The 21,773-nt window shown below is 42.1% G+C and overlaps 1 protein-coding gene across 1 annotated transcript in view; it reads right to left on the reverse strand.

Annotated features, from left to right (window-relative positions):
• ITGA1 (integrin subunit alpha 1) overlaps positions 1-21,773 on the reverse strand; it is a 284,456-nt gene that overhangs the window by 28,026 nt on the left and 234,657 nt on the right. The window contains exons 20-22 of the mRNA XM_033931541.1: positions 19,356-19,491; positions 18,211-18,291; positions 12,716-12,792 (exon numbers count right to left, since the gene is read on the reverse strand). Of these exons, the coding sequence (XP_033787432.1) occupies positions 12,716-12,792; positions 18,211-18,291; positions 19,356-19,491 (294 nt within the window). The remainder of the gene's footprint in view (positions 1-12,715; positions 12,793-18,210; positions 18,292-19,355; positions 19,492-21,773) is intronic.

A 21,773-nucleotide genomic window follows, 5' to 3' on the forward strand; every position in this document is an offset into this window, starting at 1 on the left:
CCGCCCACCCCCACCCGCGTCAGAGGTTACATCGGGCCCGGGCTCCCCCTATAAGAAGAAGGGAGCCAGGACACGAGGTAAACCTCGGCAGCGTTTTTGTTTTCTTCTCTTTCAGGAGCGGAGAGGCAGAGGGGAAGGCAGGAGGAAACAGCCAGAGCAGGCTGTTAGACCGGGGTTGCGGCGAGAGTTAGCTCCGCCCACCCCCACCCGCGTCAGAGGTTACATCGGGCCCGGGCTCCCCCTATAAGAAGAAGGGAGCCAGGACACGAGGTAAACCTCGGCAGCGTTTTTGTTTTTGTTTTCTTCTCTTTCAGGAGCGGAGAGGCAGAGGGGAAGGCAGGAGGAAACAGCCAGAGCAGGCTGTTAGACCGGGGTTGCGGCGAGAGTTAGCTCCGCCCACCCCCACCCGCGTCAGAGGTTACATCGAGCGCCTTTGCGAAGGAGCCTTGAGAAGGAGCCCAGACAGCAGCAGCAGCAAAAATCTTTTTTTCTCTCTCATTACTCTCTTCTCTCTCTACCCTTTCAGCTAGCTGCACGCCGGACACCACTCATACACACCGAGGAACCAAAGGAGCAGGGAAAAAGAAATGGAGGCTGCAGGAACCCAGCGGAGCTACCCAGTGTACTGCATCGAGTGTCATATGTATGACTACCTCCCCTCCGGGAGGCAGGCGTACATATGCGGTCGATGTCAGGAACTGGATAGCCTGAGGAAGGAGGTCGGGAGACTGCAGGCCAGGGTCCAGGAGCTGGAAGGACTGTGCACCTTAGAGGAACCATGCTGGACAACGGAGGATACCACCGGAGAGAGTCACGTCACGGAGCAAGTAAGAGAGCTCGAGAAATTCATCGAGGAGGCCTGCAGGATGGTGGCGGCTCAGGACAAACAGCACATCGGAATGGAACCAACAATTGGACAGAATCCACCAGACGCCATGAGAGTAGGACCTTGCGGAGGAGCTGGACAGACAGAGGAGATAGTGACCCAACCGAACCCAGAGGAAATTCTAACGGATCGCGACACGAACCTGAGACCAGAGAGACAACCAAGGAAGGGGAAGTCTGCAATTGTAGTGGGAGACTCAATCCTGAGAGAAGTGGACAGTCACATAGCAGGAGGGAGAGAGGACCGACTAGTGACATGTCTCCCGGGGGCGAGAACGAAGGACGTCATTGACAGAATAGAGAGAATCCTGGACGGAGCTGAAACAGAGGAGACAGCGGTGATAATCCACGTTGGAACCAACGACATCAGCAGGAGGAGCTACAACAGGACTACACTAACTGAGCAGTTCAGGATCCTGGGGAGGAAACTGAAGCTGAGGACAAGGAGGATAGCCTTCTCGGAGATCCTGCCAGTACCGAGGGCAGATGCTAAGAGACAGACCGAGCTGCAAGCAGTAAACGGTTGGCTGAGGAGATGGTGCGAAGAGGAGAGTTTCCACTTTGTACGGAACTGGACAACTTTTTTGGGGAAGAACAAGCTCTACAGGAGGGACGGACTGCACCTGAGCACGGCTGGGACGAGGTTGCTGGCACGCAACGTCCAGAGCAGCATAGACTTAGCTTTAAACTGAGGAGAAGGGGAAAGCCGACAGTCGACCTGACCTCGACACATCGGACCAAAGTATCAAACAAGGATACTGAACCAGAAATTTGTAAAAGAGGGCTCGGGACTGAGAGGGAACTTTTGGGAAAAGGACACAAGGACACAATGCAGGGAGCCAATGCACAAACGAACCTAGCAAGCAGAATTAAGAGAGAGCAACAGGAGCCAGAGGGTCATCCAAACATGGGGGAGCAGGCTGAGGACAACATAGACACACCGCAGGATGGGGATGAACACAACAAAGCTCCGGGGCTGGCAACCAATGAGGAGGTTGGCAGGGGCGCCAAACCACGAGGAAAACCAGCGGAGAAGGCAAACAACCAGGACTTAAATTGCCTATACACTAATGCTAGGAGCCTAAGAGCCAAAATGGGAGAACTAGAAGTCATAGCCAGTACAAAGGACCTGGACATAATAGGAGTCACAGAAACGTGGTGGACTGACGACAACAAATGGGATGTGGCCATACCAGGGTACAAACTCTACAGGAGGGACAGGACACACAAGAAGGGTGGAGGAATAGCGCTTTATATAAAGGACTCCATACCTTCAACCAGGATAGAAACAACAGTAAGGGCGGACGACTTGGAATCACTATGGATTAAGCTACCTGGAGGAGCTGGAGCAGACATAAAATTGGGCCTGTACTATCGCCCACCTGGACAAACGGAAGCACTTGACCAGGACCTGGAGGCTGAGCTGAGGCAGATATGCAAAAGCGGAAGCGTGATGGTGATGGGAGACTTCAACTACCCTGGGATAGACTGGAGTATTGGACACTCAAACTGCACAAGGGAGACCAAATTCCTGGAAACCACGAGGGACTGTTTCATGGAACAGCTGGTCACGGAACCAACACGGGGGGATGCAACTCTCGACCTAATCCTCAATGGGCTAGGGGGACCTGCAAAGGAGGTGGCGGTACTAGAACCCCTAGGAAACAGCGATCACAACATGATCCAGTGCAAGCTGGAAATTGGACCATCAAAGGTGAAAAGATCCACAGCGACAGCACTCAACTACAAAAAAGGGAATTATGATGGCATGAGGAAACTGGTGGGAAAGAAACTCAATGGTAGCGAAAGGAAGATGGAGTCTGTAGAAAAAGCCTGGTCCCTACTCAAGGGCACGGTGCAAGAGGCACAGAACCTGTACATCCCCAGATTCAGGAAGGGGTGCAAAAAAAACCGAACAAAAAACCCAGCGTGGATAACAACTGCAGTGAAAAAGGCGATAAGTGACAAGAAAGCATCGTTCAAAAAATGGAAAAAGGACCAAACAAAGGACAACCAAAAGGAACACAAAGAACACCAAAGGGAGTGTCATCGTGTGGTTAAAAAAGCTAAAAGGGAATATGAGGAGAGACTGGCGGGGGAAGCAACAAACTTCAAATCGTTCTTCAGATATGTGAAGGGGAAGCAACCGGCAAGGGAAGAAGTGGGGCCATTGGATGATGGAGACAAAAAAGGAGTGGTAAAAGAGGAAAAAGAGATAGCAGACAGGTTAAATAAGTTCTTCACGTCAGTCTTCACGAGGGAGGATACATCCAATATTCCGGAACCGGAGGACATCGTAAATGGGGATCGGGATGAAAAGCTGGTCCAACTAGAGGTAAGCCAAGAGGATGTCCTCAGGCAGATAGACAGACTAAAGAGCGACAAATCGCCAGGTCCGGACGGCATTCACCCAAGGGTACTCAAGGAACTAAGGAACGTAATAGCAGAGCCACTTCGCCAAATATGTAACCTATCCTTAAAAACTGGAGAGATCCCGGAGGATTGGAAAATTGCAAATGTCACACCCATCTTCAAGAAGGGTTCAAGGGGGGACCCAGGGAACTACAGGCCGGTGAGCTTGACCTCGGTCCCGGGAAAAATGATGGAAGCACTGATTAAGGACAGTATCTGTGAACACATAGAAAACAATGGACAGCTAAAGTCGAGCCAGCACGGCTTCTGCAAGGGTAGGTCATGCCTCACAAACTTATTGTACTTCTTTGAGGGGGTAAACAGACAGGTGGATAAAGGGGAATCCATTGACATCATTTACCTTGACTTTCAAAAAGCCTTTGACAAGGTACCGCACGAAAGACTGCTTAAAAAGCTGTGGAGACACGGGGTGCAAGGGGAGGTCCACCGATGGATCAAAAACTGGCTGGCAGACAGGAAACAGAGGGTTGGAGTGAAGGGCCATTACTCAGACTGGCATGGGGTCACGAGCGGAGTTCCGCAGGGGTCAGTGCTGGGACCGCTCCTGTTCAATATATTTATTAATGACCTGGAGGCGGGAACAAATTGCGAAGTTATTAAATTTGCGGATGACACCAAACTCTACCGCAGGGTTGAAACCATGGAAGACTGCGAAGATCTGCAAAGGGACCTAACGACGCTAGAAGAATGGGCCAAAAAATGGCAAATGAACTTTAATGTAGGGAAATGCAAGGTCATGCATGTAGGGAAAAAGAACCCGATGTTCAGCTACAAAATGGGAGGATCACTGCTAGGGGTAAGTAACCTTGAAAGAGACCTGGGAGTGATGGTGGACACGTCTTTAAAGGCGTCGGCACAGTGCGCCACAGCCTCAAGAAAAGCAAACAAAATGTTGGGTATCATTAAGAAGGGTATCACGACCAGGACAAAGGAGGTCATCCTGCCACTGTATCGTGCAATGGTGCGACCGCATCTGGAGTACTGTGTCCAATATTGGTCGCCGTACCTCAAAAAGGACATGGCGGTACTTGAGGGAGTCCAGAGAAGAGCAACTAAACTGATAAGAGGTATGGAAAACCTCTCATATACTGACAGACTGAAAAAGCTGGGGCTGTTCTCCCTGGAAAAGCGGAGACTTAGAGGAGACATGATAGAAACCTTCAAGATCCTGAAGGGTATAGAAAAAGTAGACAGGGACAGATTTTTCAGATTACGGGGAACCACAAGTACAAGGGGGCACTCGGAAAAATTAAAAGGAGACAGGTTTAAAACAAATGCCAGAAAGTTCTTTTTCACCCAGAGGGTGGTGGACACATGGAACGCGCTTCCGGAGGCTGTGATAGGCCGGAGCACGTTACAAGGCTTCAAAGAAGGTTTGGATAGGTTCCTAGAGGATAAAGGAATTGAAGGGTACAGATAAGAGTAGCGGTAGGTTATAGGGATAGTCTGGGACCATTGCTCAGGCAATGGGCCTGATGGGCCGCCGCGGGAGCGGACCGCTGGGCGAGATGGACCTCTGGTCTGCCTCAGCGGAGGCAACTTCTTATGTTCTTATATTAAACAACGTCAGGGTATTATTTCCCATACTTATATCAACATGTATCCATCTTCCATGTGGGTCTGAATTTATTACCTTAATTTTGGCCATACATTTTTTATTTATAAGAATTGCTACCCCTGCTTTTTTACCCTTTGCTGGAGCAAAAAAACATTCTTTTACCCACCCACCAGTTAATTTCTGTGATTCCTTTGTATTAAGATGGGTCTCCTGCAGACAGTAAATATCTGCGTTTTGCTTTTTTAAAAATGCTAATAACTTTTTTCTTTTGATTACATGATTCAGGCCATTAACATTAATAGAATATATCTTAAAAGACATTATATATTTTAAAACTTATCATCATAATCTTTTTCCTTTCTTCCTTCATATTTAAAATCCAAAAAATTTTCTCAATGACACACATTTTTACCCCTAAAGTATCCAATCCCTTATTAACCTTTTCCTTAATCTTTCTAGTATATCCCATCTTTTTCCCTCCCTTTTCCACCCAATATAATGACTGCTTAAGGACACACATTGGAACTGCAACCCGAACATTCCCCTCCCCTCTAGGCAACCAATATTCAATTAATATCCCCTTCTATCTATCTATATTAATCTTTGATATATTTAGTCATATTTGACTCCTAACATTTCATTAATGTATCTTTATCCATTCATCAATTTTTAATTTATATTTCCCCAGTATTATAGTTTATATCATAAAATTTTATCTTAAACATATATTTAATATGGTATTGATATTTTTCCTATATCTTATACTTTCTATTCCATCAGTTCTTATCATCCTTTAAAATCTAAAAAGAAATATCAATATCTTTATATATTATTTTAATATTCTTATTTTTTTTTTTCATTCTTCTTTTATCCAATTTTTATTGTTATCTGATGCATTCTTTTTTTTTCTTCTGCTTTTGTTTTTTATTCAAGTTTTTATTTCTTTCTGATCACTCTTTACTCTATCCATCCATATTTTACTCTTTTAAATTTAGTCTCTTGAGTTTTCATTTTGTCTTTTTTTGTCTATTTCTTCTTTATATTTTTATTGTCTTTTCTTTAGTTCATATTTTTCTTTTTTCAGTATTTCAATGTCTCACATTTTTATTTTTTTTTTCTCAATGTCATCAAAATCAATCTTGATATTTTATGTTAAAATGACATAGGTTCTGATTTTGACAGAAAGGTTTTTAGTTTTTCTGGATCTTCAAAATACAAAGATTTATCTCCAGATGATACTCTCATTTTTGCTGGATAATACAATCTGTATTTATATCCTTTTTCTTTTAATTGAGGTCTCAAGTCTAATAGTCTCTTTCTTTTGTTTGCTGTGTTTTTAGCAAAATCCGGCAAAAACCATATTTTGGATCCTTTGTAATTTAGATTTTTGTCTTTCTTGGCAGCATTTAATATTTCTATTGCTTGTTGGTATCTAAGCATTTTGAATATTAGTGGTCTTGGTCTGCCTTGATTTTCTATATTTTTTACTGGGATCCTATGCGCCCTTTCTATTTCTATTGGTTGTTTTAAATCCAGTTGTAATATTTTTGGAATTAAGTTTTCTAGAAATTGTATGGCATTTTTCCCTTCCAAATTTTCTTGTATTCCAAAAAGTTTAATATTTTTTCTTCTTCCTCGGTTTTCATAGTCTTCCAGTTGATCTTTCAATTTATTCAGTTCCAAACTGTCCTTTTTGCATCTGTTTGCTTCACCTTCTAAGACCTCCATTTTAGTTTCTAAGACAGTTGTTCTTTTATTATTTATTTCCATTTGTCTATGGATATTTAGTATTTCTTCTTTCATTTCAGCCATATTAGTCACAGTCTCTTTTAGCATTTGTTTAATCTGTCTCAGTTCTTCCATAACTTCTGCTTTACTCAATATATCAGGTTCTTCAGCAGGAAGTGGGATCTTACTTGGTGTAATTTGATCCTGCTTCTGTCTTTTTGCTGACATACCAGCCTCATTTTTATTTTGTCTGGTACTTGCCATATTCTTGAACCTGTTTTTATATTTTTACAGATTTTACCTTCTCCACAATCTTTATGCTTTATGCTCAGTGAGATTTCTGTCCACCTCACCTTCGATGCTATGCTGTTGAGGAAATAGCAAAATTTTTTTTTTATTTTTTTTGGGATCCCTTCCTTCAGGGTTCCTGTCTAAATTCGTTGGAGGGTATTTTCAATTGGCACAATTTTTCACCAGTTTTCTTTTTTTTTTTGTCACACAGTACAAAAAGAAAATCGGCTCCTTACCCTCGGGATTTCTCTTCAAAACCGGCGCTACTTCAAACTGCCTTAATTTCAGACTGAGAGGCACTAGCCTTTCACCAAAATTAGTTTAAATGGAGGAAGCTTTATCTTTTCTTTTTTGTCGTTGGCTAGTTCAATGTCAGTTTACCGTGGTCTCTTCCCTCAGGGCTTTATTTTATTTTAGTTTCGGCAGGTGGAGGGTAGTATCGGTTGCCACAGTTTTCGCCTATTTTATTTCTCCACAGTTATTTTTGATGTCTCTCAGCAAAAAAACAAACAAACAAAAAAAAAACAACCGGCTTCTTATCCTCAGAGCTTTGCTTTAACACCGGCGGGGGAGGGCTACATCAAACTGCCATATTTTTATCTTTGACAGGCACTAGCCCTCAACCGAAATCAGTCTGAAGGAAGAATTTTTTTTCTTTTCTGTCGTTAGCTAATTCAATGCTCAATAGTCTTCCTTCACTCTTTCCAGTATTTTGCTTTCAATGTCACTCTTTATAACACAAAAAGAAACCGGCGAAGGAGTAACTGATCTCCTTAACTCTCCGCCCCCAGGGCTCCGTCTCAGCACCGTCAGGAGAGGGCTGCATCCAACCGTTACAGCTCCAGAATTGACCGGCACCAGCCTCCCACCGAGATCAGTCTTCTTTTTACTTTTGCCGTTGGCCAGTTCAAGTATTCAACAGCCCGCACTAGCACAGAGAAAAGCCGGCAAAAAAAAAAAACAGCCTTACTTGTCTTCTTCCCCTCAGGTCTTTCCTCAGTACCGGCGGAGAAAGTATTATCAAATTTTCTCTGATGGTAGATATTTATAAGTTTTATCAATCAGCATTGATTTTTCTGTCAAAAATCAACTCGAAGGGGAAAATTTTTAATCATTTGTTGCCTAGTTGAGAGGAGCGCCGCGATCACACGTCCATTTTGTGTGCGCGGTAAGCCACGCCCTCTCAATACTTTATATTTCAAAGGCCCTATGTCTGATAGTGGATGAGAAAGTCAATGTCTCTCAGTCCTTTTGTGTCTCAAAATATTTGATCATTCTAATTTCAAACATTTTCCATTCCTTTCTTCTCTGAAGATTCATTTTTTGTGACAGGTTAACCAGGGCAATCATTTTAGTGCCTTCACTGTAAGGTCATTAAGGTAGTGATCCTTCTATGAAATATGTTCACCTAGAGGTCGATTAAGAAAGCTACTGCAGACTACAATGCACCATTAACAAACAGTTTAACTACTCCTTAATGGCCTCTGTATGCAAAAAGGGCTTCTGTGATCTCACAGTAGACATTAGCACACAGCACATTAAAATGCATGCCAAAGAGCTGATCAAACTATCCTGCAGCATGCAGAGCTGAGTGCTGATGTCTACCACAGGGAACTCAATGCCAGAAATCTACTAATGGGACTCACTGCCAAAGCAGTGGGCCCACTAGAAACCTGCTCCTGTTTTTCCAATATAGGGGGAAAGTCACCCGAGGCTATAGACAAAATGGAGGTGCTACCCACCAAAAACGGAAAGGTTCCTAATGAAAACGACCCCTCCGAGGCCTGTAGCGTCTGGGAAGCCTGAACTGTCTCAGCCACTTAAGCAGGCAAGTCGGCAGCCACGAAAAGGGAGTCCCCAGTTACATAGGTGGTAATAGAATCCTTTTTACCCTGTCAGCGGCTGGGGAAATCCCTACGTGGACGGCGAGGGAAGTCCGGGCTTCCCTGCCATCAGCTGCTGGTGAGCGAAGCACTCGCGAAGGGGAAGCCTGGATGCCGGCACCTGATGCTGACGAGGTTTCCCCTTCGTGGCGGCCTGCACAGGCTGGCTGCGAGTGTCTCGTGTCTGGAGCACTTTCTCCTGGTGAAAGTGCTCATTGCGCAATACGTGACCTAGCTGAAATAAAGAATGCCGGTTAACACAAAAATCAATTACTCAGCATTGAAGAACCTCTTCAGACCGGCACTGCTTCAGGATTTTTTTTTTTAAACAAAACAGACTCCACTGGCTCTCAAAGCTACATGCCTTTCCGTCTTAGGGCCGATTCTAATCAATTTATTCATAGGAGATTTGACCCAAGGGCTTAGAGGAAAAGTATCACTGTTAGCCGACGCCGCCAAACTATGCAACATAGTAGACAAAAGCAGTGTGCCTGACTTTATGATGCAGGACCTACGGCAGCTGGAACAGTGGTCATCAACTTGGCAGCTAGGCTTCAATGCTAAAATGTGTAAAGTAATGCACCTAGGCAAAAAAAATCCACACAGAACTTACACACTAAATGGTGAAACCTTGTCCAGGACCACGGTGGAACGTGATTTAGGAGTGATCATTAGCAATGATATGAAGGCTGCCAATCATGTGGAGAAGGCTTCGTCCAAGGGAAGACAAATGATGGGCTGCATCCGTAGGGGTTTTGTCAGCAGAAAACCTGAAATCATAATGCCACTGTACAGATCCATGGTGAGACCTCATCTCGAGTATTGTGTTCATTTCTGGAGACCACACTACCGGAAAGATGTGTTGAGAATTGAGTCGGTTCAGCGAATGGCTACCAGGATGGTCTTGGGGCTCAGGGATCTCACGTATGAAGAAAGGCTAAAAAAACTGCGGATGTACTCACTGGAGGAGCGAAGAGAGAGGGGGGACATGATTGAGACCTTTAAGTATATCACGGGGCGTATAGAGGTGAAAGATGATATCTTCAGTCTTACAGGGCCCTCGGTAACCAGAGGACACTCGCTGAAAATCAGGGGAGGTAAATTTCAAGGTGATGCTAGAAAGTACTTCTTCACCGAAAGGGTGGTCGATCATTGGAAAGAGCTGCCTCAGCAGGTGATTGAGGCCAACAGCGTGTCAGATTTTAAGAGAAAATGGGATATTCACGTGGGATCTATAGGGGAGTAAAAGTCGGGGAGTGGGTCATTGGTAAGGGCAGACTTGATGGGCTATGGCCCTTTTCTGCCGTCAATTTCTATGTTTCTATGTTTCCTGTACTGGTGACAAGGCTTACAGCTGAGGCACCTCTACAAAATTTTGGGGAGGTGGAGGAAGGGAGGGGTGGGACCCAGCACAAGACCCGCCAAGTGTGACACCCCCCGAGGTCAGACGGACCCCCAAAAGGGCCTCTCCAAGCTCAGTCTGGCACCAAAACGGGGACAAGGAGCCCTAAACAAATTCCAACAGCCCTAATAAAGAGAGATGGGTACAGCTCACCAAGACCAACACCTGCTGGAGACTGAGAGAAGACTGTGTGATTTAGGGAGGGACAGCTATTAAGAACGTAAGAATTGCCGCTGCTGGGTCAGACCAGTGGTCCATCATGCCCAGTAGTCCGCTCACACGGCGGCCCCTAGGTCAAAGACCAGTGCTCTAAATGAGTCCAGCCTCATCTGTGTACGTTCCAGTTCAGCAGGAACTTGTCTAACTTTGTCTTGAATCCCTGGAGGGTGGTTTCCCCTACAACAGACTCTGGAAGAGCGTTCCAGTTTTCCACCACTCTCTTGGTGAAGAACTTCCTTACGTTTGTACGGAATCTATCCCCTTTTAACTTTAGATAGTGCCCCCTCGTTTTCCCTACCTTGGAGAGGGTGAACAATCAGTCTTTATCCCCTCTCAGTCTCCTCTTTTCAAGGGAGAAGAGGCCCAGTTTCTCTAATCTCTCACTGTACGACAATTCCTCCAGCCCCTTAACAATTTTAGTCGCTCTTCTTTGGACCCTTTCGAGTAGTACCGTGTCCTTCTTACGTACTATAACCAAAAGTTTGGTCTCAGTCTCCACTTGCTGGTCATGATGAGCTATTATCCATCAGTGAAGTCTGAATCGGTCTGGAAAGATGACAAAGGAAAAGGAGGTATTGATACCCCTGTATAAAATTCTGGAGACTGCACCTTCAAAAAGATATAAACAGGACAGAGTCGGTCCAGAGGAATGCTACTAAAATGGTCGGTGGTCTTCATCAATAGACGTACGGGAACGAACTTAGGCCTAGATTCACTAAAGCTTCCGATTCTGTACCGACAATCACAAAACCAGTTTTACTGGTTTTGTGATTGTTCCCCAACCCGATTCACTAAACTACGATGAATCTCTGACTTGATCAACCCATGGAAATTAGTAAAACCCCATTGATTCACTAACAATTGCTTGGCTATTTTGCATCAGGTTTTACTATTGCAAAACCCGACTGCTGCAGACTTGTCAGTAACTGTGTTACCAAAGAACAACATGTAGGCCTGAGGTGCCTGAGCCAATCAGGGACTTCCTTAGGGTTGAGCCTAAGAAGTCCCTGATTAGCCATTGCTTTGGCCAATCAGGGACTTCCTTAGGCTACGCCCTAAGGAAGTCCCTGATTGGCTCAGGCGCTTCAGACCCCTCCCATGGGAGGATCCTGAGGAGCCCGAGACAATCAGGGCCTTAGGCCCCTCCTGTGCATCACATGATGCACCAGGGTGGGGCCTAAGGATGACATTGCAGTGCAGGAGGCCTACGGAACAGGAGGAACTGAGCACCCCTCCTGCTCCCAACTTTTTGAGGTACAGTGAGGGGGGTCAGAGAGCAGGGGTCCAGGGTCGGTGGCAGGAGGGAGTGAGCATCCTTCCTGCCAGGTTTTTTTGGGGTTGGGGAAGGTATTTGCTGGCAGGAGGGAGTCGGCATCCTTCCTGCCGTTTTGGTGGGGGATTTTTTGTCGGGAAGCCTGGCGAAAGCAGGAAGGAGTGGGTATCCCTCCTGCCTTTTAGTTCAGGGGGAGGGGGCGTTTGGGGGGGGGGGGGGCTTTTTTTTTTTTTAAAGTGGCCAGATACTTTGCGTGTGTAATACATGTGGCCAATTTTTTTTTAAAAAAGCCATGACAGCCGTGACAGGAGGCTGCTTCTCCTGTCACTACTGTCAGGGCTGCCCCGACTCAATCACTCACTGAGCGATTGAGTCGTGGAGTTTGCATGCAAATGATTTGTACCTCTGAGCAAATCATTTGCATGCAAACTAGCTAGTGAATCAATCGCTATTTAAAAACCGGCTAGGAATCGCCCAACAGTGATTGAATCGCTATCTTTAGTGAATCTAGCCCTTAAAAATCTCAATATGTATACTTTGGAGGAAAGGTGGGAGAGGGGAGATATGACAGATGTTTAAATACCTACGTGGCATAAATGTGCATGAGGTAAATCTCTCATGTGAAAGGAAGCTCCGGAATGAGAGACCATTGGATGAAGCTAAGAGTTGATAGGTTCAGGAGTAATCTAAGGAAATGCTTTTTTACAGAAATGGTAGCAGATGCATGGAATAGTCTCCTAGTAGAGGTGATGGAGACAAAGACTGTGTCTGAGTTCAATAAATTGTGGGACAGGCATGTGAGATGTCTTAGGGAGAGGAGATGTTGTGGATGATCAGACTGGATGGGCCATTTGGCCTTTATCTGCCTTCATGTTTCTATGAAACCATGTGTACTCATCTAGTTGTTTTACATTTAACATTTTTTTTTGTTTAGTGCTTATGTAAATGTTGATGTATCCAATAAAATTATTAATTAAAAAAAGAAAAGCATTTGCTACAGCACACAGTTTTGGAATCTTATTATTTAATGTTTAGTCACTAACCTTGTTGTGTACATGTGAATGGCAAGGTGGTCCCGAAGATGAGAAGCATTAAACTGGAATGCTATGCTGAAGGCAATCTGGAGAAAAAAAATGATTTTTTTTGTTTTAAGCAGAAGAAAGAGTACATGAGAAAAACAATTCTGTAACTTAGTAGTTGCAGTAAAAGTGATATTCTATTGGAGTGTCCCTTTTCACATCCCAGCACCTTCTATAGTCATACTGAAGACTTTGATATAACCTAACAACACCTCTCAGTAGCGACTCATTTAACACGGGTACCAAGCCTGTAGTTCGCTTGCACTTATCATTGGATGTGTGTGAATATTGAACATTAATTCATTAATTTTTACTGTTTATATGCAGTACTCCCCTGAAATTCATGGGGGTTCCATTCCAGGAACACCCACAAAATTTTGAAAAACTGCAAATACGGTTTTTCAGCTGATCGAAGGCAGGAGAGGGCAGTTGGGGCACCGGCGGGTGCTTAAATTGTACTTACGAAGCCAGGCACATTTTCCGACCACCTCTTCCTGGTACTAAAGTCCGGGTTACACCAATCAGGAGCTGCTTTGATACGCCAGATAGCATGTCAAAGCAGCTCCTGATTGGTGTAACCATGATTTTAGTACCAGGAAGAGGAGGTTGGTAAATACCGCGAATTACTGAGTCTGCGATTTGCAAACCACAAATTCACGGGGGTTCACTCAAAATCTTATTTATCTGAAAAACTTTTCAACTGCAATTATTGTTTGAATATGTAAACAATGAAATTTACCTCCCCCCTTTTATAAAACCGTACTAGCGTTTTTTATTGCTGATCATGGCGGTAATAGCTCCGAAACTCATAGAATTCCTATTAATGTCACCGCGGCCAGCACTATAAAACACTAGCGCAGTTTTGTAAAAGGGAGGGGTTAATGAATTAATGTTTAATATTCATACACACCCAATGATGAGTGCGAGTGAGCTACAGGCTGGGTACCTGTATGAAATGAGTTGCTGCTGAGGTGTTAGGCTTATATCAAAGTCTTCAGTATGAATATAGTAGGTGCTGGGATGTGAAAAGGGATATCGTGAAAAGACCCCCACCATAAAACTATACTGCTGATTTTATAAGAGTAAGCATAAGTGACTTACCCTTAAATTCTGTATACTGCAGCCAAAATTGCATGTGCAAATCTGTGTGCATTGCCGATTTTACGTGTAACTTAATTGTTTTACAGGGAACCCATGCCAATCATTGCCAATTGAGAAACAATTATTGGGATTAATTAGTATTTACGTGAACAACTTTCTAAGTGTAATTCTATAAAGTAGTGCATGGCTCTCAAAAGGGGCATGGCCAAGGGAGGAACAATGGATGGGTCATAGAAGCTCCTAAAAGTTAGACACACTATCATAGAATACGCCCAATCCGCACACTATTTAGGTGCAGGCATTTAGGTCTGGTTTTCATAGCATGTCTGTGCCTAAATGTTAATCAAGCAGATGGGCACCAAGTGTAATTCTATAAACTACGCCCAACTCTGGAGGTGGTTTATAGAATCACGCTAAGCGCTGACATTTTCAGCACCGATTTCTTAGCCAACATACATACAGAATTTATTCCTTACCCCATAAAAGTATATGCAGTCGTGCAGCATGGCTGGACAGGGGCATGTCTTCCACGTGCATGCATAATAATCCATGGATAGCGATGATGCATGTGATGCTTTCTGTACTTTAGCAAGACCATTCATACCTGCCATAGACCTGGAGCACACGAGTGTGACTTCATTTAAACACACTGAATCTGAGTGCCCAGATGTCATTATAGAATAAGACAGTGTGTAACCACAGGGGGCCTCAGAGGCTTAGGACTCCTCACTTTAGACTCAGGCCCCTTCAAACTTGTGGCATCGGATGCATGGCTTGTAGGTATGCTCAAGCCCCACCAGCCAAAGAGATTCGATGCTTGAGTTTCCGCTCATGCTGTCTGAGTAGCAAGAAGTCGACAGGATGCTACAGCTACCAATGCCAGCATTTCCACATATGTTCAATTCATGCATTAGAGTTAGCATGCACGGAAGTGTTGGTGTCAATGGCTAGAACACCCGTCGGCTTTCTTACAGCTCAGGCAGCATAGGCAGGGCTTGAGCATCCTTCTCTCCAGCAAAGGTAAGGTGTAGCAGGGTTTGTGGTGAAGGGGAAAGAGAAAATGCTTGGCCTCCCCCCACTCTCCCCTAGACTTTCTCCAAAATTAAGCTCTAGCTACGCCCCTGCAATAAATACTCCCCATTTTACACTTAGGCACCTACATCTAAGTGCCCCTTAATGTAATTGCACCCTTAGTAACCAAAGGCATATCATATACAGTATATTCAACTATAGGTCAATCCCATGCATATGACAAGGACAGGTTTAGACCTAAAAATGGACTAAAATCCCTTGATCCACGCAAAGGTCAACCCTCTCTAGGCCTGCATCTCTCTCTCCCTCCCTCCCAACTGCTGGAAAGCTGTTGCTGCTGCCATCCCCACCATCCAAGAAACCCCTAAATCACTCCCTCTATAGTGGTATCTGTTAAAAATACCTTTGTTGTCACAGCAGCAGTCCTCGGAGACTGCTTGCAGCCAGCCCCAGAGAACTGTCTATGATTCTGTTCCAAAAAACAGGAAGCTAACTCACTTCCTAGGACTAAGGGACATGCAATGAAGCTACTAAGTAGTAAATTTAAAACAAACTGGAGAAAATATTTCTTTCATACAACGTGCAATTAAATTCTGAAATTCATTGCCGGAGAATGTGGTGAAATCAGTTAGTTTAGCGGGGTTTAAAAAAGGTTTGAATAATTTCCTAAAAGAAAAGTTCTTAGGCCATTATTGAGATGGTTTGGAGAAATCCACTGCTTATTCCTAGGATAAGCAGCATAAAATCTGTTTTGGTATTTGGGATCTAGCTAGGTACATGGGACCTGGGTTGGCCACTGTTGGAAACAGGATACTGGGCTTGATGGACCTTCGGTCTGTCCCAGTATGGCAATTCTTATGTTCTTATGTTACTATTTGTTGGGAGAGAATCAGAGTAGACAGTGAATTTAGCTATAGTGTAAGGGGGGACTAAACCATTAATAAACCAAATTGCAATGTTTTTGGATGGATTTAGGATTAAATAGTTATCAGTCAGACATTACAAAGTATAAGCAGATTTGCTTTTTTGTTAGACCAGGTTATAGTGGGTCAACAGAATCAAGGAAACAAAATGTCATCTGCTCTATTGTGTTCCTGAACGGTTAATCCTTTCCTGTCTATTCCCCATCTACATCAAACCCCAGCAAAAAAATAAATTAGAATAAGTAGCACTTGTTAAAAGGTTACTTTCCACAAAATGCTTTAATGCATCTTGTGGTAAGCGTTTTCATGCATGCTAAGTGCATATAAGGGCTTAACACCCTTTAGCAGGTATCCTCCCTAGAACAGTGGTCTTTAAAGCAAGGCCTGTGAGCCAATAGTGGCCTGTGGAGACCTTCTGGGTGGCTCACACACCTATCTGGAGTCCCCTCTCCCCCCTGGTAAGATCCAGTGCTTGCTCACCATTCTCGTTCCCAATAGTGCTGCTCTTACTCTTTGGGCTGCTGGCAGTGTGAATGAAGTAAACACACTGCCTTTGGCAGCCTAAAAGCTCTCTCTTTGCTACTGCTTCCTGTCAACACATAGGCAGGAAGCAATAACAGAGAGAAAGCTTTTGGGCCACCAAAGGCAGTGTGTTTACTTCATTCACGTTGCTGGAGACCCAAAGAGTAAGAACAGCGATGCTGGGAACAAGAACGGTGAGCAAGCACTGGATTCTGAAGGGAGGGGAGAAATGTATTTATTTATTTAAAAATGTATTACTTGTAATCATCCTACAATTCTGAGCGAGTTACATAAAACCAGGTAAAAGCAACTCTGCCATTTAAGAGAAACATTTCTTAAATAACATAGTTTTCGCCAATTTCCTGAACTGAAGAAAACTGGATGCTCTTTTTATTTCCACCAACGAGGAATTTCACAGAATCACTCTCTGCACCGTTAGCATTGATTGATGATTGCTCATTAACTTCACATATTTCAAAGAAGGGACCTCCAAACAAATATTTTCAGAACGTAATGCTCAAGGTTGATAGTACATCCGCATTAAAGAACTCTCAGCTCCCTTTTTGGATAGGGAAGTCTAAATAGAATGAGAAGATTTTGTGACAGAGTTGAACTGCCTTGAAGCCATCAATTGTGAGCGTTTTATTCTTTACTTCATATTATTAAAGAAAGCTGTTCAAGAAATACAGAGTCTGGCTGGTAACAGTAAGATTACAGAATAGCTGATAACTGAATAGGAGCCTCTTACAATTACCAATATAACTCAAAGGAGCCCTTGCCTTCAGTACAAAACATCAAACCCCCGCTACACCTTACCTTTGCTGGAGAGAGGGGAAGGGGAGAGGGAAGAGATGGTGCACAGGGATGGGAGGGGTGAGGAACGGAAGAGAGATGGAAGAAATACTTTTTATGGACAGATGGGAATAGGGGAAAAGAAAGAGGGAGAAGATGGAACATATGGATGGAGGGGTAGGTCAGAGAAAGGGAGGAGATAGTACTCATGGCTAGATGGGAAGGGAAGACATATAAAAGTAGATAGATTTAAGAAAAAAGCAGAAAAATGGAAGAAAGTTGAATGTTAAAAGTTAATGCCAAAGATGGATATAAGGCAAAAAGTGAAGGAGAGAAACAGTAAATGGATAAGAAGGCCCTTGAAACAGAATTAAGAGCACAGACAGAAGGAAGTGCAACCAGACTGGGAAAAGATGATTAGAAAAATAAAACCACTAGATAACAAAGGTAGGAAAAATTATTTTATTTTCAATTTAGTGACTGAAATATGTCAGTTTTGAGAATTTACATCTCCTGTCTATATTTTGCACTGTTCAGGAAGCAATGCATTTGTTTTTATTTCGCTGGTGTTGTACTACATGAAGAGTCTGGCATCCTAGGGTTTCATTTGTGTATATTAGGACTTTTAGTTTGCAGTCCTGTATTTGAATAGGGTTTTATCTATGTTCTGCATGTGTGATCGAGGCCATGTGTTCTGGTAGGAAAGATTGCCGTGAAGCGTTATTGATGTCATAGCCCCAAGTTGGAAGATATTTGTTGGCTCTCCTTTAGCCCTTTTGGACCCAAACGGCCTTCGCTTAAAAAATTAGTGAAGACTACTGTCCCAAAGATCTTATTAACATTGGTCTTTCATAGAAGAAACCTCAAAATCTGGCCCTCTACTTCAATGTTTCAAAGCTCACAAAATCTTTTTCTTGAAATCTAAAATGGGTTGAGCAAAGAATATTTAAGATTAAATGTGGCCATAAAGCAGAAGCATGAAACTTCCCATCTGGACTTCCTTTTCACAGTCTGACAGTTCTAAGTCATTCTTCTGGAATGCTGATTACATAAACAAAATTGTGTTACATTTACAAGATTAATCCTTACCGTATCTTTGTGTTTTAAGAAGGGATAGCCCACTTTACACATAATATTGTGATTCAATTCACAACTGTCCTTCTGTCTATCCTAATAACAAGAAAAATTACAATGAATTTACAATATTATTTATTATTAAAACCTGTTAATACATTTACAGTTGTTCAAGTTTGGGTTTTTTGTTTTTTTAAGAAAGTTTAATTTCAAATTTATTGTTTCTTGATATCCCACAAATCACAGGGTAACTAAGCGGCTTACAAATAAATTTAAAACAATGTACAATAAAATAATACCATTTAACAGAGATAATATAAATAAAGCAGTACTGTATGAATCATACATATTTGTATGGATCGATATTCAGTGCGAGTGAGTCCTAATTGATTATTTCTTGCTTACCTGATGCTAAGTTGGGCACATAACCAGGTAGTACTCCTCAATATCATATCTGACCATTTGGGTTGTGCCAGCAGATCAAGGACTGAGCAAAGTTAGAAGTGAAACTTATCCGAGCACTGCCTATATTCAGCATTGGTGACTGGATAATTATCTAGGTAAGTTGGATTGGTTAACAGGCTGTCTAAACTTGCCCAAATATATATCTGGGAATTTCCTACGAATACTAGCTGTAACTGGATAACTTCTGTTAGTTATAAATGATCCAGATATACTACGCTGGTATCCAGGTATGCCTCGTCACTGAATATCCAAGTTTAAATCAGCCCAGGGTGATCGGCACATCTAAAAACGCTGGCTGTTGCAAGTTGAATATCTCTTCAATATATTTTAAATGTTGGAACTCAACAAAAGTAGCACTTTAACAAAATGCAGTTCTAAGAACCCAAGGCCTTCAAATGAACAACTCGCTGGTGTATCTCTTATTCTATTTCTCAAATAACTTCAGCTTATACTGAGTTACCACTTATACTGAGAAGTGTAGGCCCCTTCGTCGCATTCTGGAAAGCTCTGAAAACCTTTTTGTTTTCTAAACATTTTGGAAATTAAGTCATTTCAGCTACATTCTTCTTATGTTTAAGTATTATGTCTACTTTATTGTTAACCGAGTTGGGCTCCTTCTGGTTGAAGACCTGGTCTATAAAACTAAATTTTAGTTTAGTTTAAAAAGAAGAAGAAAGTTATGATGATTTATTTACCTCTATTCCAGCAAAAATGACATTAGAAGAATAATGCACTATGGCTCTGGCATTATATGCACTCTCCTTCTTATTCTCAATAAACAGTGTCACATTAAATTTATCATTGTTTGACTTTATAATGAATGGTGATGAACTGTAAAAAAAGGAAGAGTACAGTATTACTCTTTTCCGAAGAGTATAAATATTACACTACATATGTATATATTAACAGAACAATCAGTTCTACATTTTAAATGCTTACAGACAAGATATCAATTCTTCATTGTATACCAATATGTTTTGCCAGTTTTATCAACCTTTTTATTACTTTCATCCCCCCCCCAAAAAAACCCATCATATTTCCAAACTCAAACTCAATAATTTATTCCCAGATCATCTTTTAAATACACACATAGCCCCAATTTACATAGAACCCTGAGATCAAAACTGAGACTCTGAGGTTGGAACATGCTCAATTCCGCTTACATTTTACAAAAGGCTGTGCTAATGTAGAGACTTCTGTAAAAAAAACCCAAAAACAACAACAACTTAGAAGAATGTGCAGGAGTGAACATGTAACTTTTGCTTGAGAAAACAAAGCAAAGAAATCAGTAATCTGCAGACAACAACACATTAGTGGTCAAAAGGAGCAGATCACACATCAAGATGATGTAAAATATGTATTCAGCCCTGGAGATATCACACAATAAAATGCCCAACATGAATCACTTTTTGCCCAAAGGGCTGCGTCAGATTCAAAGGAAATCAACTAATCGCATAAAAACTCTGGAGCAGTCAACTAAGCCAGCAGCATTTTAAAATCACATGCAGATTCTGCTTTAGATGCAAACAGTTATGTCATGCCAAAGGCTGGTTTAAATGCTTGTGCTAAACTGTTGGGCAAAGCAACAATGTTCCAGCTCCAGATTTCTTCAACTGGTGGGGTTTGGAGATATCTTCCACCTATGGTATAGTTAACTTTTGGTGAAGGAGGAGGACATGGGGATAGAGAGGGGCAGGGGACAGATGTTGGGGGAGGGTTGAGGTCCACCTCTTAAAACTTTACTCCCCTGCCCCCCCTTAAAAAATAATTTTTGGCAATGTCACTGCTTCCATGTGCAGGTTGCAAAATCCACGACTTTCATATGTTAAGTGCCTGAATTTATATGTAAACAGCCCCAAGTGATGCATTTGTTCTTTTTAATATATTTCTTTGTAAAATGACTGCTCCTGATGGAACCAAATGTACAGTAGATGCTCTCCCTGCAGCTTTATAGATAATTTACAGAACCTTCCATGTTCAGCAATTGTGAATATGCTAATTTGCATGCCCTTTTCCTACCTAGACAACCTATTCAAAATCAAGCTTTATGCTTACTAGATACATTTTGTGTTGAATGCTGTAGACCCCATGTAAGACAGCTTGAAGAGGAGAGAGAAGAGAAGGTACCCATGGATGGGAAGGAAGATGATGGTGCCCTTGAATGGCAGGGAAAGGAAGGGAAGAGAAAAGACAGGAATTAGACAGATTTGAAAAGTTGATCATGAAAAATGGATATAGGGCAGGAAATAAAGAGGAAAAAAAAAAAGAAAGATTGACTAGACAGAGCACAGGAAAGCAGAACCAGAGATGTGTAACAAGATGATTAGAAAGATAAAATCACCAGACAACAAAGGTAAGATAAATTATTTTGTTTTTAATTTAGTTAAGGGGAGCAATGGGATTTGATACACCGCCTTTCTATGGGACAATTGAACTGAAATGTGTCAGTTTTGAGAATTTACATCTGCTATGTATACTGTATATTGCACTATACAGGAGGAAGAGTATTACTAGTGATCTGTAAGAGGCCATTTTCTTTGCCAAGATGGCTCAATGAATAATCCAGACTGTAAAGTTTAACCCAAATAGTATTATTCATTCTACATAATGAGCAGCTTTATATGCATTTGCATGCTTCACAGCTCATTTTCATTTAACCTGCACCATGGTAAAAGATCCTTAGGAAAGCTCAATTAGTGGCATATATGCACACTGGGGGTTACTTTAAAAAAAAAAAAAAAAAAAAAAAAAAAAAAAATTTTTATTTATAAATTTTCCATTCTTACAATATCTGAATCATAGTAAATATTATTAATTATTACATATCTAGTATATTATCATTAATAATTCATAGTATTTAAAATATAATATGATAAAGATTATACATTAACATAAAATATAAATCCCTCCCCCTTTTTGTATAACATGTTTCCATTGATTAATCAAATCCCACCCCATTCATATATAATTTTTATCATTGTGCTAAGAAAACTAATCATTAGAATAATTAGTCAATGGTTGCCAAATTTTCTTGAAATTAAGAAGATTCCCTTGTTGTAATGCTAATTTTTTTTCCATTTTATATATATGACAGACCGAATTCCACCAGAATG

The sequence above is a fragment of the Geotrypetes seraphini genome, chromosome 1, assembly GCF_902459505.1.
Source record: "Geotrypetes seraphini chromosome 1, aGeoSer1.1, whole genome shotgun sequence".
Lineage (NCBI taxonomy): Eukaryota > Metazoa > Chordata > Amphibia > Gymnophiona > Dermophiidae > Geotrypetes > Geotrypetes seraphini.